The 18,312-nt window shown below is 38.6% G+C and overlaps 1 protein-coding gene across 1 annotated transcript in view; it reads right to left on the bottom strand.

Annotated features, from left to right (window-relative positions):
* Positions 1-18,312, bottom strand: part of PCNX2 (pecanex 2) — a gene marked incomplete at its 3' end in the record, with an annotated part of 153,254 nt that overhangs the window by 90,959 nt on the left and 43,983 nt on the right. The window contains exons 13-15 of the mRNA XM_084283877.1: positions 11,293-11,464; positions 5,773-5,883; positions 4,089-4,180 (exon numbers count right to left, since the gene is read on the bottom strand). Coding sequence (XP_084140003.1) covers positions 4,089-4,180; positions 5,773-5,883; positions 11,293-11,464 — 375 coding nt within the window. The remainder of the gene's footprint in view (positions 1-4,088; positions 4,181-5,772; positions 5,884-11,292; positions 11,465-18,312) is intronic.

The following is an 18,312-nucleotide window of genomic DNA, read 5'->3' as shown; positions in this document are numbered from 1 at the left end:
TAATTAAAAAAAAAAAAAGCCATGTGATAAATTATTCTTCTAATGATCTTCCTCAGAAATTATCTTTCCTTTTGGAATAATTAACATGCACAGAGAAATTAGGCTAGACTATGTTACACGGCGATATAGCAATTAGAACACAAGAAGCACTTCAGGAAGGAAAGGCTAAAGCCTGATACTGCTGGAATGCATCTTCAGCCTGGGCATTTGACGTGAGCAATTGCTCACCAGTAACAAGCACACAACCACTTAGATAGAGATCCATTCTGCTCTGCAATTTACTTCAGGAAATGGAATTCTGCTCGTTATACCTGCTGAGCTATACGATATTCCGCCAATAAACAGGGCTTACATTTGAGGATGTTACACTTCAGCCAAAAAACAAGCTTTACAACCCAGAAATCCTTTATCAAAGATAGTCTGTCATGTTTCCCTTCCTGCATCTTTTTGATTGGAATAATTTTACCTCCATGAACTATTAAAAATTTTGCATTAGTCTGTTTTTTTGCCAAATTAAAAGTGAAGAGAGTAAAAATAAAAGCTATACAATAAAGAATAGCTGTGAAACGTAAGTGTGGAGGAGATGCCTTTTTCTACCATAAGACAACCACATACTTACCTCTTTTGTAAAACCACCTAAGTGAGACAGACTGTAGCACCTACTTGATTTTGAATTAGACTCTGCAATTTCTAAGTGCATCAAAAAAAAAAATCTTGATTTGATTAGGATGAGAAGTTGTAGCTCACTATATATCAAAACAATTCCAGTTTCTTACAGAGGTATTACGCTGCCTTTCACAGTTGTCCCTATTCAGGATCAGATTCTGTTACTTTTAATTCTTCCTCTTCCTCCATCAATGAAAGAAAAAGTCTGACAGAATTATTTCCTTGACATGTTATCTATAACAGCCCAAAAGGCAAAAAGCTCCAGACCTGACTGAAGAACAAGGAGGGAGAGTGCAAATGCTCTTTTCTAGTAGAAAAATACATGAAATTTCAAGGACCCCAGTGGACTGAGATGATGAGCTGAATCAAGTGGAATCATCTTTACATGCTTTAAATTAACCTCCTCAGAAGTGTCTTCACAAGAACAGTGCCATAAAAATTCAAATTAACTGTAATTTCTGTGTGAACAGAAAGTCTGCACTTAATATTGGCAATTTACAGCAGATATCTTGTAAATCTTTCACAGCACTCTATAACTTCAGGGTAGCATTAAAGCATATTTTTAAGCAGTTTGAAGTCTAATCCATGAGGAGATTGCTTATCTACAAAGCCACCTGCATCTTGTAATTTCAACTATTATGCTGAGAAAGGAGTTTGTAGAATATTTTAAGAGGCTTTTCTTTAATACTATTTACAAAACTATTTTTTAAAGTATCCATCACACAACTTCTCTGCCCCCAAGTAGTGAATTGTCCTCTGCCAAGCTGAGTGGAAAAATGATCATTTTTGCAGGTATTTGCCTGTCAGTCATTCAACTCAATTCCTTCTTCCACATAGCTCTCTCAGTTTTTCTCGCTGCTTCTGCCCCCCAGCTCCCCAACCCCCACCATAGATTTTTCTCACTCTTTTCAGCCTCACAGACACACCCTTATCCCATTTGCTTGTTTCTGAATCATCACTATAGCTGGAAAATGGTAGCAGGAATACCAGAAGCTTTAGGACACTGCACAAGAGAAGCAGTTAAGCTTTCTAGCACCACACAACTCAAAGGTCAAACCAGTAGAACTGATATACTGGGTGAGCCTGGTGACCAAGAGTCCCTGAGATTACACCCTATTTTCAAAGATACTCGGAGTGTCTCAATGGAGCACTGTTCAGCAGGTGACTTACTGTAAATTATTATCCAAGGCCAGGATGGATGGGGCTTTGAGCAACCTGATCTAGTGGGAGGTGTCTCTGCCCATGGCAGGGGAGGGGTTGGAACTAGATGATCTTTAAGGTCCCTTTCAACCCGAATCATTCTGTGAGTCTCTGATTGCGTATGGACTCAAACCATAGAGGGGCAAGATAAAACAGCGGCTTAACACGTTTTACCTTACTATTGTGAGTGGTTGAAAACTCAAGCACAGCTAACTATACTCACTTGTGACAGATAATTAATGCAGTATAATTGACCAGTTTTGATTTAAGCCCCCCTATTTAAAATTTTAAGTGGAAAATTTGTTAAAAGCTGTTTTGCAGAAATGTTTGTGTTCCTTAAAGAAATCCCTTAAACAAACATCTGATAGCACCTCTCATCTGTGTAAACCACCAGCCTGAGTGGTGACATGATACGTCTTTGGCTGTTGCAGAACCTCATATCAGGCTCTCTGCGTGCGCTGCAGATGTGTAACACCACAAAGCATCCTCTGACGTATGCCTGCAAGATGTTGAGAATAGCTCGTAAATCACCGCACATCCTGGTGCATCCCTGCATGGGCACTGACAACATCTACCTTGTAATGAAACACCATGAAAAGATTATTCCTTAAAGAATAAATTTTATCACAAAACTAGGATGAAATTGTGGTCTCACTGTGGTCACTGAGAATTTTACAGAAGACTTGAAGACATTAGCTTCAACATTATCTCTCATTTAAGACAACAACTAAAATTGCAGGTGATATACATTAACACGCAAAAAAAAGAAATGCTGTAGAATAAACATGGCTCAAAGGGCAGCATCTGCCAAAAACAAAACAAAAAAAAACACATCGAGCATCATTACGAAGGGTACTGAAAGCAAGCAATTTTGTGACCATATAGAGCTGTGGTACACTCACATCCCGAGTACCATACAGAGTTTACTCTCCACATTTCATAATGAAATCATAATCCATTATGGATCATAATGGAATAATGGAAGGCACACAGCAGAACAACTAAGCCAAGGAGGAGCTGCTTTACAAGAAGACACTAGAAAGGCTGGCACTCCGGTTTAGAGAGGATATAGCTGAGGCAGATATGACTAAGGGCTACAGAACTAACAAGACACTGGATACGGTGAATGCAGAACTGCTTTTCCACAAATCCTGCAGTACTAGGAATAGAGAAGACTTGGTGAAATTAGTACTTCTTCACACAGAGCACAGTGAAATCTGAAACATGTTGCCACAGAAAGCTGTGGAGGCAGGTAGCAGCAGCACATTCAGAAAGGGTTTGGGCAAATTCATGGACAACACTGAATGAATGAAATAGGCAAAGATGCTCTTACTAACAGCCTTAAACCAACAATTGTGGATACTGGTGGAATATTTGGGGAATGAGTGGCAAAAAAGTAGTCATTCAATTCCTAAATTGCATTTGCCTTTGCTATTGAAGCAGGAAGTACTGGGCTAGACAGTCTGCTGCTCTGCCCAAGCAGGACATGAAAATTCTTATTTTTCTCTACTTTCTTTTCAATACAGCCAAAGGAAGGGCATGTATAAGTTATACACTTTACACTTCTTTTCTGACTGTGAACTTTGTATGCCAAGACTTGCCTGCAATGATGTCCCACAGTGAATTCTCCATACCAAAAAGCATGTGCAATGCTGGAGCATGAAGAGATATAGAGCTGATCTAGCACCTATCTGACTACCAGCAACAGGGCTGTATGGTTATGTGGCTGCTGGCTCATCACATGGCAGGTGGAACACATAAGGGCCATGCTGGCTGATACCAATAATGATGGTAAAGCTCACTCCTTAACAGGCTTCCCAATAAATCCATGCATGAACCTTGCCAGTGTACAGATGTGTCAGCAGCCACTGGTGTGCAGAAAACAGGCCAAATTCAGCCTGTCTCAAAGGAACTAACAGCAACTGTTTTTAAGCAGAAGACGTAGTCTTCAAAACTGGAAATTCAATGGCCCTTTTCAGACATAAATGCGATATAAGTAAGGAGGCAAACAATCACAAGTATCAGTGAAACATTTACATTAGTATTTCCACTGCAGTTTCAAGGTATTTCAGTGTAGCTAACAGGCAGAAAATAAAACATGGATTGTAAAGCTTATCTTGATAAATAATGATGACCATGTAGCACCAAACAGTTTCGGTCTTCCTAGACTACAAAAACTTTCAGCTTGAAACTTCGAATTTTTTTTTAGTGTTTCAACTTACCTTTACTGCACTAAAGCAGAAAGCATATAGGACAATCAGAACCACAAAGCTTCGGGAAATGCTGTAGAGTGCAGACACAAGCCCAGCAGCAGCTGAAATAAAGACACCACAAGATAACTAATTTCCTCATATATGAGGAAGTGCATTAAAAAACAACAACAACCAGTTCTTGCATCACAATAGATGTACAAATTAATAAAAGATATTACAAAGCTGTTTGTTGAGAGAACACCATAGTGTCACAAACAGTGCCCCAAATCAGCTCACTAAGCTTTACAACTAAGACTGAAAGCTTGATGTCACTGTATTCCCTGTCTCTTCCATATATCTGAGGTCCCCCACTATTGCTTTCTGTGCTGGATGCTGCTTTGCCAAAATATCTGTATGCTTCTTCATGTTGCTACAGAGGAGGAATGAAGTTATAGGCAAATCAGGCAACTTTCTAGTCAAGCTCTATGTGGAATTTTCTTCCTTCCCTCTGCTCCTGAGATTCAGGCTCTGGTATCATCCAAAAGCATCCTAACTTGCTTAGTAAACCATGATTTGCACTGTATTCAAGATACGTGAATGAACTTAAAGGGAGAGAGAAGGATGCCATCTCATCTCTAACTTCCTGCAAAAGCTTCCAAAACCAGGGTAGGAAACAGTCTCAGACAGACTTAGGAGTTCAGCACTCTCCACAATGGAGACACATGGGCTGCAAAACAGTCCTCTAGTTAGGTTTCAGCATACATTAATCATGGGATGGGGACTTTATCAAGGCATTTCCTCCAAGTCTGCTCTGGTATCTATGAGACAAGAACCAAAGCACACCTAAATCATTAGTACAAGCTTTAACCACTTGCCAAAGGCTCTGCCTACAGTAGCAGTAACAACGCAGTAACTGCGGGTATGTAGAATGAAAAGTGCTGAGGATGTCCTATCCATGATACATGTGCTTTGAGATGCTTTACTGCAGAGTATCTCTCATTTGGTCCCACAGACCCTACACTCATAAGTGTTTGGAGTGCATTAGGTGAACCCTAATAGTGAACCTTCTAGTGAGCCCTTCAAGTTTCATCCAAACCGAATCCAGGCTGCATACTCACACATCATTTCATGATGCAAAACATGGTTAGTGGGAAGAAGGATATAGTTTGTTTCTGATCCAAACTAAGATGACAGTGTAGATCTTATGTACGCCATTTTTCTCTGTTATTTAAGCAATAATGAAAAGCAAAACACCACCACCGAAAAATTATGTGCTGTCTCTCATTCACATGGGTCTTGTTTAATCTCTGACTGAAATATCATAATAAATCATAACCAGTGTCATGTCAACATGCCTTACACCATCGAACAATGTGAAAAAAAGTAATTTCTACTTTTAAATGGAGTTTTGAGAGTGTTTTTTTTTTTTTATTCAAAAAGTTGTGGGGGTTTTGTTTGTTTTTAAAATAGTGATTCATATTGGGCATGGCAGGGAAGAGCTCTTTGGTGTTAGCCATATTCTACAGCCTATAGCACAATTTGAATACAACCATTTAAAAGAAAAAATAATCTAAGTATTAGTATTCACCACACTGTTAAGTTAATACCATTAGCTCTTTGAACTCTAACATACACTGTGATCTAAAACATGCAATAATATCCTTTACGGAGATGCACTCAGAAAGTGATAGCTCAGGCTCAACAGGCTACTTACCAGAACCACCAAAAAGCAACATGTCTATTTGCTCCAAAAGATATATACAGAAGGTGTTGATTTGAGGGAAAAGACCAAGAAGGGAAATTGCAGGAAAGCAATATAAAAACACTAAAGAAAAGAGAAGGTGGATGTTAGAACACAGTCATACATCACAGCAAACAGAGAACAGGCATAATACTGGAATAAAACATTACAATAAATTCTGAGCATTACTCAAGTGAGCATACTTTAACCTTAGTCATGATTATTATATTTTACTTATTTATACTAAATAAATTATTCAATTTTACATGCAAGGAAATAAGGCTCAGAGGTTAAATATATTTTGGATAAAAACATTGGCAGAAAAATAGCGTTATGTAACCTCCTTACTGCTTCTCAAATACTTGAAAAGTTATATTTAGTCAATTTAAAATACAGAAAGAAATCTTAATTCGCAGACTTTGGAACTTCTTCCTTGAATCTGCAAAGGTTTAAGCACACCTACATGTATAAAGTTTCAATATAAGCAAACAAAAATATTTTAATAGCTGAGACCCTCAGTATCTTGACTATCACTGTATCTTCCTTCTTCTGGCAGAAATCAACAGAGAAGACCTATGGAAGTATGTAAAAATGGGACAAACCTACAATCATACTTCCCCAGAATATTTCTCTACCTTCTAAAAGTGTAGATCTTAACTTTGCAGTGGTGAAAGAATATTAAAGACAGCAAAGAAACTTAGGACTTAAACCCACTATGCCATCTTCTCACAGTTTCATCCTATACAGAAATGCTAATTGAAATGGCTGCCTTACAGTCAATGAAAAGCAGGAGCCATAATTTGGATATCTGTGCTTCTAGTCTTACGTTCTGTTTATTTCCAGCCACTCCTCCATCTTATCCATTTCTCTTAGCTCCCCTCTAGAAATTGTTAAGCATAGCTGTCCAGCAAAGCATTTAAACACACACTTGACCTAAGTCTCTAGCAGCATCAGCTTTCAAGGATATATGCACATGATTAATCATATCCTTGGTGCTTTGTCGTACTAGTACCAGAACATTCTCCAACTTGAAGGACAGAGACGTGTGTCAGCCATTGTTCCTCATAAACAAGTATGCATTTGTTAGTTTACAGGCTACGAAGGCTGCAGTCTCCTCTTATTCATTCTCTTAAAGAGCAAATTAAACAAATCACCAGTATTACTTAATCCCCCTCCCACTTCAGTCAAATTTTAAGAAGGTAACAATAGGATTTGTGTTCTTTGTTGAATGCTAATTTCACATTTTACTTCCAGCTCCTCTTACTAATGCACATCATGCTAAAATAAAACAATACACTGAGTTTAATCTGACAGCTTTTATCTTCATCCTATTATACACTACTAGTATCTAATATTGTAAATCTTGCTGAGGAAGTCAAACACAGGAGAAGAAATGACATACTCAAGTGTTAAACACAGACACAGCTCACTTACGTATACTTGCACTCGCAATGCACCCTTCCTCATGAATTCCTGCCATGGAAGGAGTTATACTCCTCCCATGTATAAAATTGGCATTTCTTTTCTTTCTTTTTACATGCAAATGCCACTATCAATCTTTCTTTACCACTCTGTTCTTTTAGGTATTCAACCAATCCACACCAAGCCAACCAAAGACTCCTGAAGAAAGGACAATGGCATGACAGCAAATTGCCCAGCAGGCCACACAGCATCTCCATGCAATCAACTAAAGATCCCCAAAACTCACTGTTGAAAACTAGCTCCTCGGGCAAAGGAATGGCAAAACTGACAGAACTCATCTCAGAGTACTGACTAAAAGGACAACAAAGATGGTGAAGAGTCTGGAGGGCAAGATAGATGAGAAGCAGTTGACGTCCCTTGGTTCGCTCAGCCCCGAGCAGAGCAGGCTGAGGGGAGGCCTCATGGCGGCCTGCAGCTCCCTCACGAGGGGAGCAGAGGGGCAGGTGCTGAGCTCTGTGCTCTAGGGACAGCGACAGGACTTGGAGCTGGGGCAGGGGAGGGTCAGGCTGGACACTAGGAAAAGTTTCTTTACCCAGAGGGTGATCAGGCACTGGAACAGGCTCCCCAAGGCAGCGGTCATGGCACAGAGCCTGATGGAGTTCAAGAAGCATTTGAAAAATGGTCTCAGACATCTGGTCTGATTTTTGGGTGGTCCTGTATGGAGCCAGGAGTTGATCTCAATGATTCTTGGGGGTCTTTTCCAACTTGGGATATTCTAGAATTCTGTAATTTACAGTTCAAATGAACGCCTTTGCTGTAGCAACTTCAGAAAAACCTGCATGACAGTAGGAAGAGGAAGGACAAGACCTGAGACACAGTACTGTCAATGCACCAAAATAAATAGTGGTGAATAAACAAGAAGAGAAAAGTTGTTTGACTACAGCTATGTCTTCACCTCACTCTCTCTCTGATAATAACTTGAATAATCCTAATTACTTCTGTAGCTAAGGTAGGTTTGTTTATCTCCTCCAGCATGAAGGAGCACACCAGAGAGCAAAATAAACAGTTGTCACTTAAAAGAGGATTGAATTTAGGAACAGTACTTTCTCTTGTGGGAAAGTGTCAATAAAAGGAGCCGATTAATCAGTTGGAATTGCATTATGAATTCCAGAGAGAATGTTTAAACAGCACACATTTCCACACAGAACACCTTCAAGAGTTTGACCACTAAGAGATGCTATTATGAGCTGCTGGCATTTAACACTGCAGTTTGGAAGTTTCTTCTAAAGGAGGATCAACCAGATAATAGCCATAGGAAAACACAAATTTTGACTTGGAGAACCTTTGGGTCTTTTGAGAAAGGAGGAACGATAAATAAGTGGCAATGTCGCTGCAAATATTTTATTTTATTTTATTTTTTTTCCAAAAGGGTGATTTCATTAAAAAGATGCATCTGGGTACTAGTCCACTTGCTGTGTGATAATACATATTGTCAAAGGAAAATAAATGTGTTATTTGGTGAGAATTAGTCCTTCTGTTCTGCCCTTCTGAGTATAGCTGAAAAGAATATTCACACAAGCTTTCTCCCCCTGACAAAAGCTCTGTCATTACTGGAAGTAGCAAGTTGAGGACCTCCTACCTCCAAATTCTGCCAGTACCTGATACTTTTCCGAGATTTCCATCAAATAATTTCACTCCTCTCTCTAATGCTCACGTGGTCTCATCATAAAAACTACCACGCATGTAGTGCATGATGATTTTTGCCACTGCAGCACTTACTGACCAATGCACCTCCGTCTGCACCTTTACTTGCACTACATATGTTAATCTACCACAAACATCAACTGAACTAAGAAATTCAAGTTGAAAGCCATAGTTAGAGTGAATTAAAGGCATGATCCCTCAACTAATATAAATAAATAGCAGAACCATCATCAATTTATAAAATAAAACAGAATCTGATCCTAAATAGATTGCTTCCAAAGAACTGGACCTGTTAAGAGACATTTCTTAAGTAATTAGGTTACACATCTAATACATTTCCACTGATTTTCTTCTTAACCTCGTTTCAAGACTTTGATCATAGCATGCTATACAGCATCACACCAGTTCCTTGGTGAGTCCTTTCTACAGTTTTTATCACTAACTTCTTACCATAGTAAACACCTGAAATAGAAAATTTTTCCTTTGCTCAGTGCTTTGTGGTGTAGAGTCAAAAATCCACTGATTTCCCAATACATCAGTTCTGAGTACCACAATAAATTATGAGTAAAATACAAGCTTTAAAGTAAATGTAAAATGACAAACATACTACTTATTTATTATTAGTTATATGGCTATATACATGTACATATATCTATATAGATAGTTATTGTTAGAAATAACCAGCAGATGGGTAAAAAAGCAAGAGAACAGCAACCCATCATTGGTATGTCGTGGGGCCAACTTCCCTCCTGATTTTATTACCTACAACAAATGCTCCTGTACCTTAAGTGACTAAGGGAATCTACTCAAAGTGCAGCAAGAGGCTGGAAGATGACAGACTACCATAGCTTAGGCAGAGCTGCATTGTGAACACCTGCAAGGATTCACAGGAGCCAGAAGTTGTGACTCCCAGAGAGACAAAGCAAGGAAGAGCCAGAGTGTGGCCTCAAACATCACTTGAACAAATATACCTGCAGATGTGCCAGCTCCCAGAGCTGGCAAAATAATAATGGGGGAACAAGCAAAGGGAAATGGTTTCTTCTCCCTCTCCTGTTAAACAGATGCCAGCTGGTGAGATGAGCCTATATTTCCTCTCTCCGCTCCCCCTCCAGGATGTGTCAAGAATCTGCTCCAGGATCTCTTTTGAGGCCAGTCAAAATTAGCACATTTATAACCACGCTTTTTTTTTTTTTTCTCTCCATACTGGTTGCTATAGTTTTTCATTTATCTCTATCCCAGGAGTCATTTAAGATTCTTGTTGAATTATTTATCAGCATTTTTACTGTTCACCTTTGATAGGCAGAGAAAATAAGATGTAAGAAGAAACTTTAATGAGACCAAAGGAAAGTAATGAAAGAAGCTAATGAAAATAAGTGAGATGCAGGTCTTCATTATTCCCCTGTTTCTGGTGAGAAGGATTGGGAGTCAATGAACCCTCATGAAGGACCAGAAGACTTTTCCTAAAAATAGCAACCTTTCAGGCAATAACAGCCTGACTTAAGTATAGCAAAATGCAAGTCCGATAGTCACAGGTGAACAATGATCTCAAAGGTCATACACTCTACAGCACAGTTTTTTTCTTCTAACACAGGACATTTTTCTAGTTCTAAATCCCAAGACTAATAACTTCTCTACTTCATACCTAACAGCGTTACACAGTTTGACCCAAGTCCAGTTCAGCATTCATACCTGTAACACAACTACAGCAGCAGCACAGTTATAGACTAAAAATGCACAACTGGAAGAAGTGTCCTGACAGAACAGGGTATTTCCAGCTCTAGCTACCCCAAATTAGTGCTAAGGACCATAAGTACTATTTTGGGGCAATACCTGGATGCCCTTAGCCACTTCAGGATACGATTCTAGAAGGAAACAAGTTGGAAAAGCTACTGCAGATTGGCGGTTCCACACCAACACATCATGTGGACAGCAAGATTAAACTAAACCAAGAAAAAGCGTGTTCTTCATGAGCAGATGAATGTTCATCTGAGGACTTGGCAGAGATTAGCTTCCAGGCATTAAATTTAAAGCTCGACTTATTCTACAGTAACTGCTCCACATAGACAAGCCCTTACAAAGATTAACCGCATTTCACAGATGATGTCTTTTGCTAATAACATCAGTGACTGTTAGTTTTCTATAGAGAATTTTCTATGAGCCTCATTTCATTAAGAACTCTTTTTACATGAGGGAAGGTTGCCAACTGCCCCCCTCCCCGCGTGTCTTAAGTCATTCCAAATGTTTCTATCAATTTGACTCAGAGTTGTGCCTCCATAACATGCATTTGATTGCCAGCATGGGAAAACACAGACTTCCCCAGCTAACACTTAATTCATTTTTACAGTCTTAGGAAAAATATTGACTCACCTATTACATGGTCTCTGGCCGACTGGAGAAATCTAGGCGAAAAGAGCTTCAAGCCATACATTGTGTAAACTGAAGGATTCGTGTCTTTAGATCCAGCATCTAGCAGCAAAATAAGGCCACACAATATACAAAAATATACAGGTCTGCTGTAGGTTATGATTTTATTGTGCCCCTGGCATGGAAAAAAAAAAGAAAAGAGCATTTGAATTTTGTATTCACTCTCCTACTGTGTGCTCTACATTAAACTGGAGAGAGTTCAGGAGTCAGACAAAATATTTTAATATCTTATACATACTAATTAATAAGAAAAATGTAACAAGGCATTTTATCTTCTCCAGAGGAGACTTTCAAAAGGCACAAAAACCAGTTAAGACTAACTCTAGCAATCATTTATTCTTTCGAATATCTAACCTTCTGGACCTTTCAAAACACGCTAATTACAGAAGAAGTTATTTTCTATGGAAAAAAAAAATCTCCATCTGTCTGAACCCTTCTTTTCAACAGAAAGATTTTTTTCTCTATATTACTTCTATTTTAATGACTGTCTGCTTCAGTTAGCTTGGCTAATACTTATTACTATTTGAAATACAAGAGTATTCTGGGAAGCAAAAAAAGAAAGTCATAGAGCACCTGCTAGTTGTATTATGAGGTGTGGCACTTGATTTTGGCAGCTGTGGGCATGCTGTCCTCCTATGAAACTTTCTTTAATCCATGTTGTTCCCTTGCCTCTGCCTTTGCACTAACTGTCCCTTGGAATCAGCTTTGTCCCCACAGCCAGCTGTACAGGCATGCCTACAGCTCAAAATGAACTTGTGTCCACTTCTGTCAGGATCCTGCTCTAATTGTTCATATGTATGCTGTTGGTCCTTGGTTTTAAATTGCCTTAGTTTTTGAGCCTACCTAATGCCATGGCACTTCACTAAACCCCATGGTGAAGGCACAGAACATGTGCAGTGATGGTCCCTGGTATGACCGTTCACAACACTGACAGCAGATGCCACCATGAGACCAGACGAAGAAGCTAACGGCATCTTTTCAAAGAGAACCTTTTGTCTCCAGCAAGGCCAAAAATACATTTAAAAGGAACATTCACCATTACAGGCATTTAGAAACACATTTTAAAGTAACAACTGAGTTGGCCTTCTTCCCAGGCTCACCCTGAAAGGGCAATGTGTTAAAAAGACATCTCAAACCCTTGAACAAACTGTCAGTCTGCTCTCAGGACAGTCTTTTTTCATGACTACTTTTCCTTCCATTGATGTCCTTTGCTTGTCCCCCTGCTGGCATGGGTAAGGCCAGTACTGTAGTTTTGTAAGTCAGGGCAGTGTTGGAGGTGACTCAGCAGGTAGAACCTCTTCTCTCTTGATTAAACAGATGCATCACAACGGTTTCAAAGGCATCACACTCCCCTTTAGAGAAACTGGGCACGGTGCAAGATGCCAGGTTGAAAAAGTTATGGAAGTTGCTACTGTGCTTTTCAACAGGTGTCCCATAACAGTGCATAACAGAGTTAGAGCAGAGGTCAACTGCCACTGGTTACTGTCCCACACTAAATTGCAGCACATGCACATCATGAAGCCATGGTTTTATGACAGTGGAGGCTAACACCTTCCCACTCCTGCCCTAAAGCAGGTACAGTTTATCCATCTGCTACTTTGGAAAACATACATTCTATGGAAACACTTATTCCTCCACCCGCAAGAATACAGAATGCTTGTGTGCGTGGATGCATGTGGTACTAAACATCTGCAAAATTCCTTTCCCCAGACAGCTGCATTTCAGCGCTGCATTAAGGGATTCCTGTTGGCCACCTGTCTCCTCAGTGCCATTTTGCCCACATAAGGAAAGCAAGACAAGACTTCTGCTGAGGGGAACCTTTCAGGCAAAAGAATGCAAACAGACACATTGCACCAACTTTTTTTTTTTTTTTTTTTAATCTCAACTATTTGACACCATTGTGGTTCCTGGAAGGGGTGACACCAACAGCTCCTGGCCTTTCCGCTCCAAGTGGCGCTTTGAAATGCTAATCCAAATACAAGGAAGGATCCTTACCTTACACCTTCCATACTCATCTCTAGTATGCTTGATTCAAACTAATCCTACAAAAAATTGTTGTGGGGTTGCGGGCCAGAGAGAATAAAAGACACAAAAAAAATCTTAATAGTTCTGGTAGCAAGCTAAGGAGTAAATAAGACATTTCAAATGCTTGCAAGTCAAAAAAGATTTCTTCAGTGTGAAAAGCCAGGAGCAGAGTGACAAGGATTTGTGATTGCCTTGCAAAAAGTTGCTGTGAAAGTGTTCTTATTTGTGAAGTGTAATTTAAGTGAGTATAATAAAAGGTCGTTTCTTTCGAGTCTACTCACTGATTTGAAACAGCAACTGTATTTGTTTGGCTGCCAGCCAAGCTTATATGTTAGCACAACTATTAACAGATCTGTACTCTCTTTTGGGATCAATCAGTTAACAAGGTGGCAGATTGCTGGGAACTAGCGTGCTTATATTGCACCTTATATTCATGGAATATGAATCTCGTCAGACTGACAAAATGCTAGCTGGTGTTTAATAAGAGTTTCAGTGTTACTAAAGTACTGCGTGTGTAGCTTGGTTTTGTTTTTTTAAATACCACACACATCCATGAAAAAAATCATAGGAGAGTTGGGAAAAAAACTGACTTTAAAAACAGACAAGTTATAATATTATAAGCATATTTTTAAACTTCAGTTCATTTATCTTAAATACAAATTGTGCTTTAGGAAAAGAAATTAGTAAATATTGCATCTAAACTGCTTAATGACTTACAGCCTGATGCACATTCCAAAGCAAGGACTTCTGTTGTGACATTACAGTCCTGTCTTATCTCTGGATTTACGGAACCCAGATTTTACTTTTGCATGGTAGTTGTTTGAAAGCAGTTGGGTAAGACTGAGGTGATGACTAGAAGTCCAGAGGTTCAGATCTAAACATCTTTCAGTTCCAAGCAGAACACCAACATACTCAATTAGGTTTACATCAAGTATTTAACTCTTATGGCTAAACAGATCAGTCTTAACATGATAATAACAACAATGCTAGTTAGGATTGAGGGAAAAGCTTTGAAGGGTTGTCTGAACAGTCTGCAAAATGTGAGTAAATACTACTTTCCTTATTTTTCAGGTGGCACCAGGGGACAAGACAGAATCCTGAACTGGAGTTACTGGGTACTTTTGGACCAACAGGAGCAAACCAAAGAGCACTGATGCATTTGGAAGGACACTGGCTGCACAGCTCTTCAAATTTTCACATACAAAAATGATTTTCATCTTGGTGAAACTGCTCTGTATCCTCCTTCAGACAAATTTAAATAGTAAATCTGGGTTTCTCTTATATTTTACATCTAACTTATCAAACAGTAGTTTCTCAACTAAGAAACATCAGTGAAAACTCTTGCTTTCCCTTAACTCTGCCAAATAAAAAAAAAACACTGAGTTTTTCAAGGTCACATTTCTTAATTCAGAAACACATTCATGTCCTACAAACAGAGCTGGTACATCTCATGTTTTGATAAAAATATGAAAATTTTCAACAAAGGCAGAACAATTTCATCAATACTTCAAGTGCAAAGTAAAATAGCACTTCTGACTGCAAAGCATTTTGATGAGGGAAATTTCAGAAAGACATTAAATAATTTTTGCTTGTGTGCAAACATGCAAGAAGACAGACGGAAAGCTTTATAGAAAAGAAAAGTGTGTGTCCTTGGTTCTAACAGAAAATCATACAGGAACAAACTAAAAATAGTTTTTCTAAATCCCATACAGCACTTTAAACTGACTACGGTAGTTACCAAACTGAGTTAGATAACTGCTTTGGCAGGTAATGAGACCAGGACAATGAAATTATAAAAGTGATTCAGTAGATCTTATTAAGAGCTTGATCATAATCCTTCAAAGCTCAAACGCCTTTGTAGACCTGAACTAGATCCTGAGCTATACAGGTGTCTTAGAGGGATTTACAGACAAGCTCTCATGATCCTTTTATATAGTGATTTACTACAGACACAACCTTTATTGGCCAATTTGCCACTGCTGCTGCTAAACAATAACAAGAAATTTGCAGTTATCAAAGCCACTTGACTATAACCTTGAAATGCACACAGCTAGGGTCTCTTGGATCTCTGAATTCAATATGCTGCAGTCATTGGTACCTCCCTTTCATTATGCTGTTAATAAACTGGTTAAACTCACATTTGAAATGGACTTCATGTTCTGCTCCCCATCACTCCAGTGAAAAGGCTATTCCAGACTTTCACCAGCACAAAACCACATACCCCTGTGTGAAGAGAAACCTTAAAGCTCCCAGCTCCCATTCAACCAGACCCGAAGAGGCTAAAGCACAGGGTGACAGGAAAGTTATGCTCTCATCTTGCAGCAGGAAACACTCCTAAACCTACTGCTATGATAAATGCTGGTAGCAAGTATAAACTGTAGGACTGGTGCTGTACAACATGAGAAATTCCAACTTCAACACTAAGGTTGATCAAAAGAGAAATATATACATTTTTACTCAATTGTGATAACAACATAAAATTCAAATTATTAGCTGAGTTAGAATTATTTCTTGCCCCATATCATGCTGTGACAGCTACAGTCTCTGATTTAAACACTGATTATTGTCTTAATACTGTCATCATGACAAGATCTGAGTTTCAGTAGAGAGAAAAGATCCTTTTTCAAAAAAAAAAAAAAATAAATAAATAAATAAAATTGTACCAGACTTCACAAGGATTAGTCAGCAACCTTTTCCTCAATACCATGATGTGAATACACTGGCACTTGGAAGGAGTTTAGCCAAAGATTTATGCATTCCTAAACACTGTTTTCTGAATTCACCGGGTGGTCTTTAAAAAAAAGTCTTTCAAAAGGGTATAAAGCTAAAGATGAAAAAGTCCCATCAAGCAGTAAGAAAGCCTGCTTGTGAGAGACCCAGAAGAAATTTCGAACCTCCTGGGCACACAAGGGTAACATAAGGCACTAGAGGCTACTCATGAATCCAAGACTATAAACTAATTCAGCGTGCGAATCTGTAGCTGCCAATAGTTCATTTCACCCTGAAAAATCTCATCTGCATTTTCATTCATGGACATGGTACTGATCATTCAGTAATCCCCATGCTGATCTGCATCCTCACATTAACATCAAGAGATGTTATTCTCTTTAATTTTAATGTAGTCACATGTATCATGAAACAGTACAAGGCGTATCTTTTCTTGCCTTCTTGTTCTCTTATTCTTCATAGTAGTCACTAGATCAAGCAAGCCTTTACAAATACCTATCGTATTGTATAATGAGATGTAATATTACGTAGATATAGCTCATCTTCTATTTTAATTTATTCTGTAATGCCTTCCATCTTTAAATCCTGCGTGGAAACAAAATGCATTTTATTTCCATTGGCTTTCTATAGTGCACTAAAGAGTATGCAAGAAACTGTCCATACGTTTTAGAGAAGCCTATGAAAGACGGAAATATGTCTGTTACTTTGATGCAGTGTTACATGATGAACAGAATACGATGAATAATACTTGTAACAGTAGTGTTGTGCAAGTCTGAAATGCAAACCCAGATTCTGCACAAAAAATGTTATTATTAAACTTCATTAGCTACTTTGTCCTTAATGCTATAAAAAATGTGGGCTAGGTACATTTATAATGAAGTTTTGATTACAGGTTTGCCACTCATTTTAAGCAAATGTGCATGTTACTAATGTCTGTGTAAGTGCAAACTATTTGATTATGGTTCCCATTAGTATGCCTTCACACGTGCTACTTGAACTGACAAATTGATTTTAGTGTAAAGCTGTTTTTTGTTGACTAAGATAGGAGTATTTCTTTAAACTAATTTAAAATATTACACCATAATGAATGCAGTGAATCTGTAAATAAGTTGCTGTGTATTAGCCTTCCCTACTCTTCACAAAGACATGCATTTCCTGTGGATGCATTGTAGCCAACTATACTGTAAGTTCACCCCATAACAACTGGCATAGAAGGGGAACTAAGAATCGACTAAAATCCATCTTAGTGAGATGTGCAGCATACACTTGTAAATAACCTCAATTTCAAGTTCAGCCTGTAGTTCAAGCTTCTAAACTGACAAAAATAATTGCTCCCTGCCAAAGGGAAATAATCCAACAGACCTGCAGTTTTCAACATGCTGTTTTGGAGCCCTGAGGGAAGAGAGGGATTCCTCAAAAACATTCAAAGAACAAAGTAAGAAACATTAGTATCTGGGCAGAGGGTGTAAAAGCAAGTGAGGTACCACATCGTTACTGGAATGTGTCCCAAGACCAGCAAATCAAAAGAACTGAGAAACCGTGACAGATGTAGGGGTCAGGTTTCAGCAGTATGTTGATGTTCCAATCAGTCTTATAATGAAGATAGATTTGAGTAAGGAACTGGCTCCATTCAGGGTGGTGTCACTGTCAGAGTTCAGTTTCTCAGAATATACTCAGCAGACAAACTTAACAGATCCTTAGAGCCTGCATTTACCCACAGATTTGGTCCTTTCTCTACTACATAGGCACTGAAGCAGTGACCATATTGTAACAAAGGCAAAATCTACACCATTTGATGAGCTAGTAATACTATTGAAACTTACAACTGCAATACCAAATTAAAATAAATAAATAAAATCCCTTATCTCAAAAAGTCCCAACAGACCAATGACCAAGGTTCTAATCCAGAACAATGGCTGTGTTCAGCCACTGTTTCCAAAGCAAAGTGAAGAAAATGCTTGCCTGATGCCACAATGTTGAATTTCAGAAAACTGGTCCAGATACATTGCTTTAACCATGTATTTTAGATTAAATAAAAACCACTTTTCTAATTGCAGTTACAAATTCAAATGACTTAAGGCGGTATCTTGTTCATTTTCATAAATCACCTAGAACGGCAAAATACTTATTCCTCTGTTTCACTGAACAACTGACTGTTTTACAATACACGTTATAACAAAGGAGAAAGACTTGTTCTTCTGGCAGAGACTT

Source organism: Netta rufina (assembly GCF_964035555.1).
Source record: "Netta rufina genome assembly, chromosome: 3".
Classification (NCBI taxonomy): Eukaryota; Metazoa; Chordata; class Aves; order Anseriformes; family Anatidae; genus Netta; species Netta rufina.
Note: the sequence above shows the minus strand (reverse complement) of the source record. Positions and strands in the feature narration are given on the sequence as shown.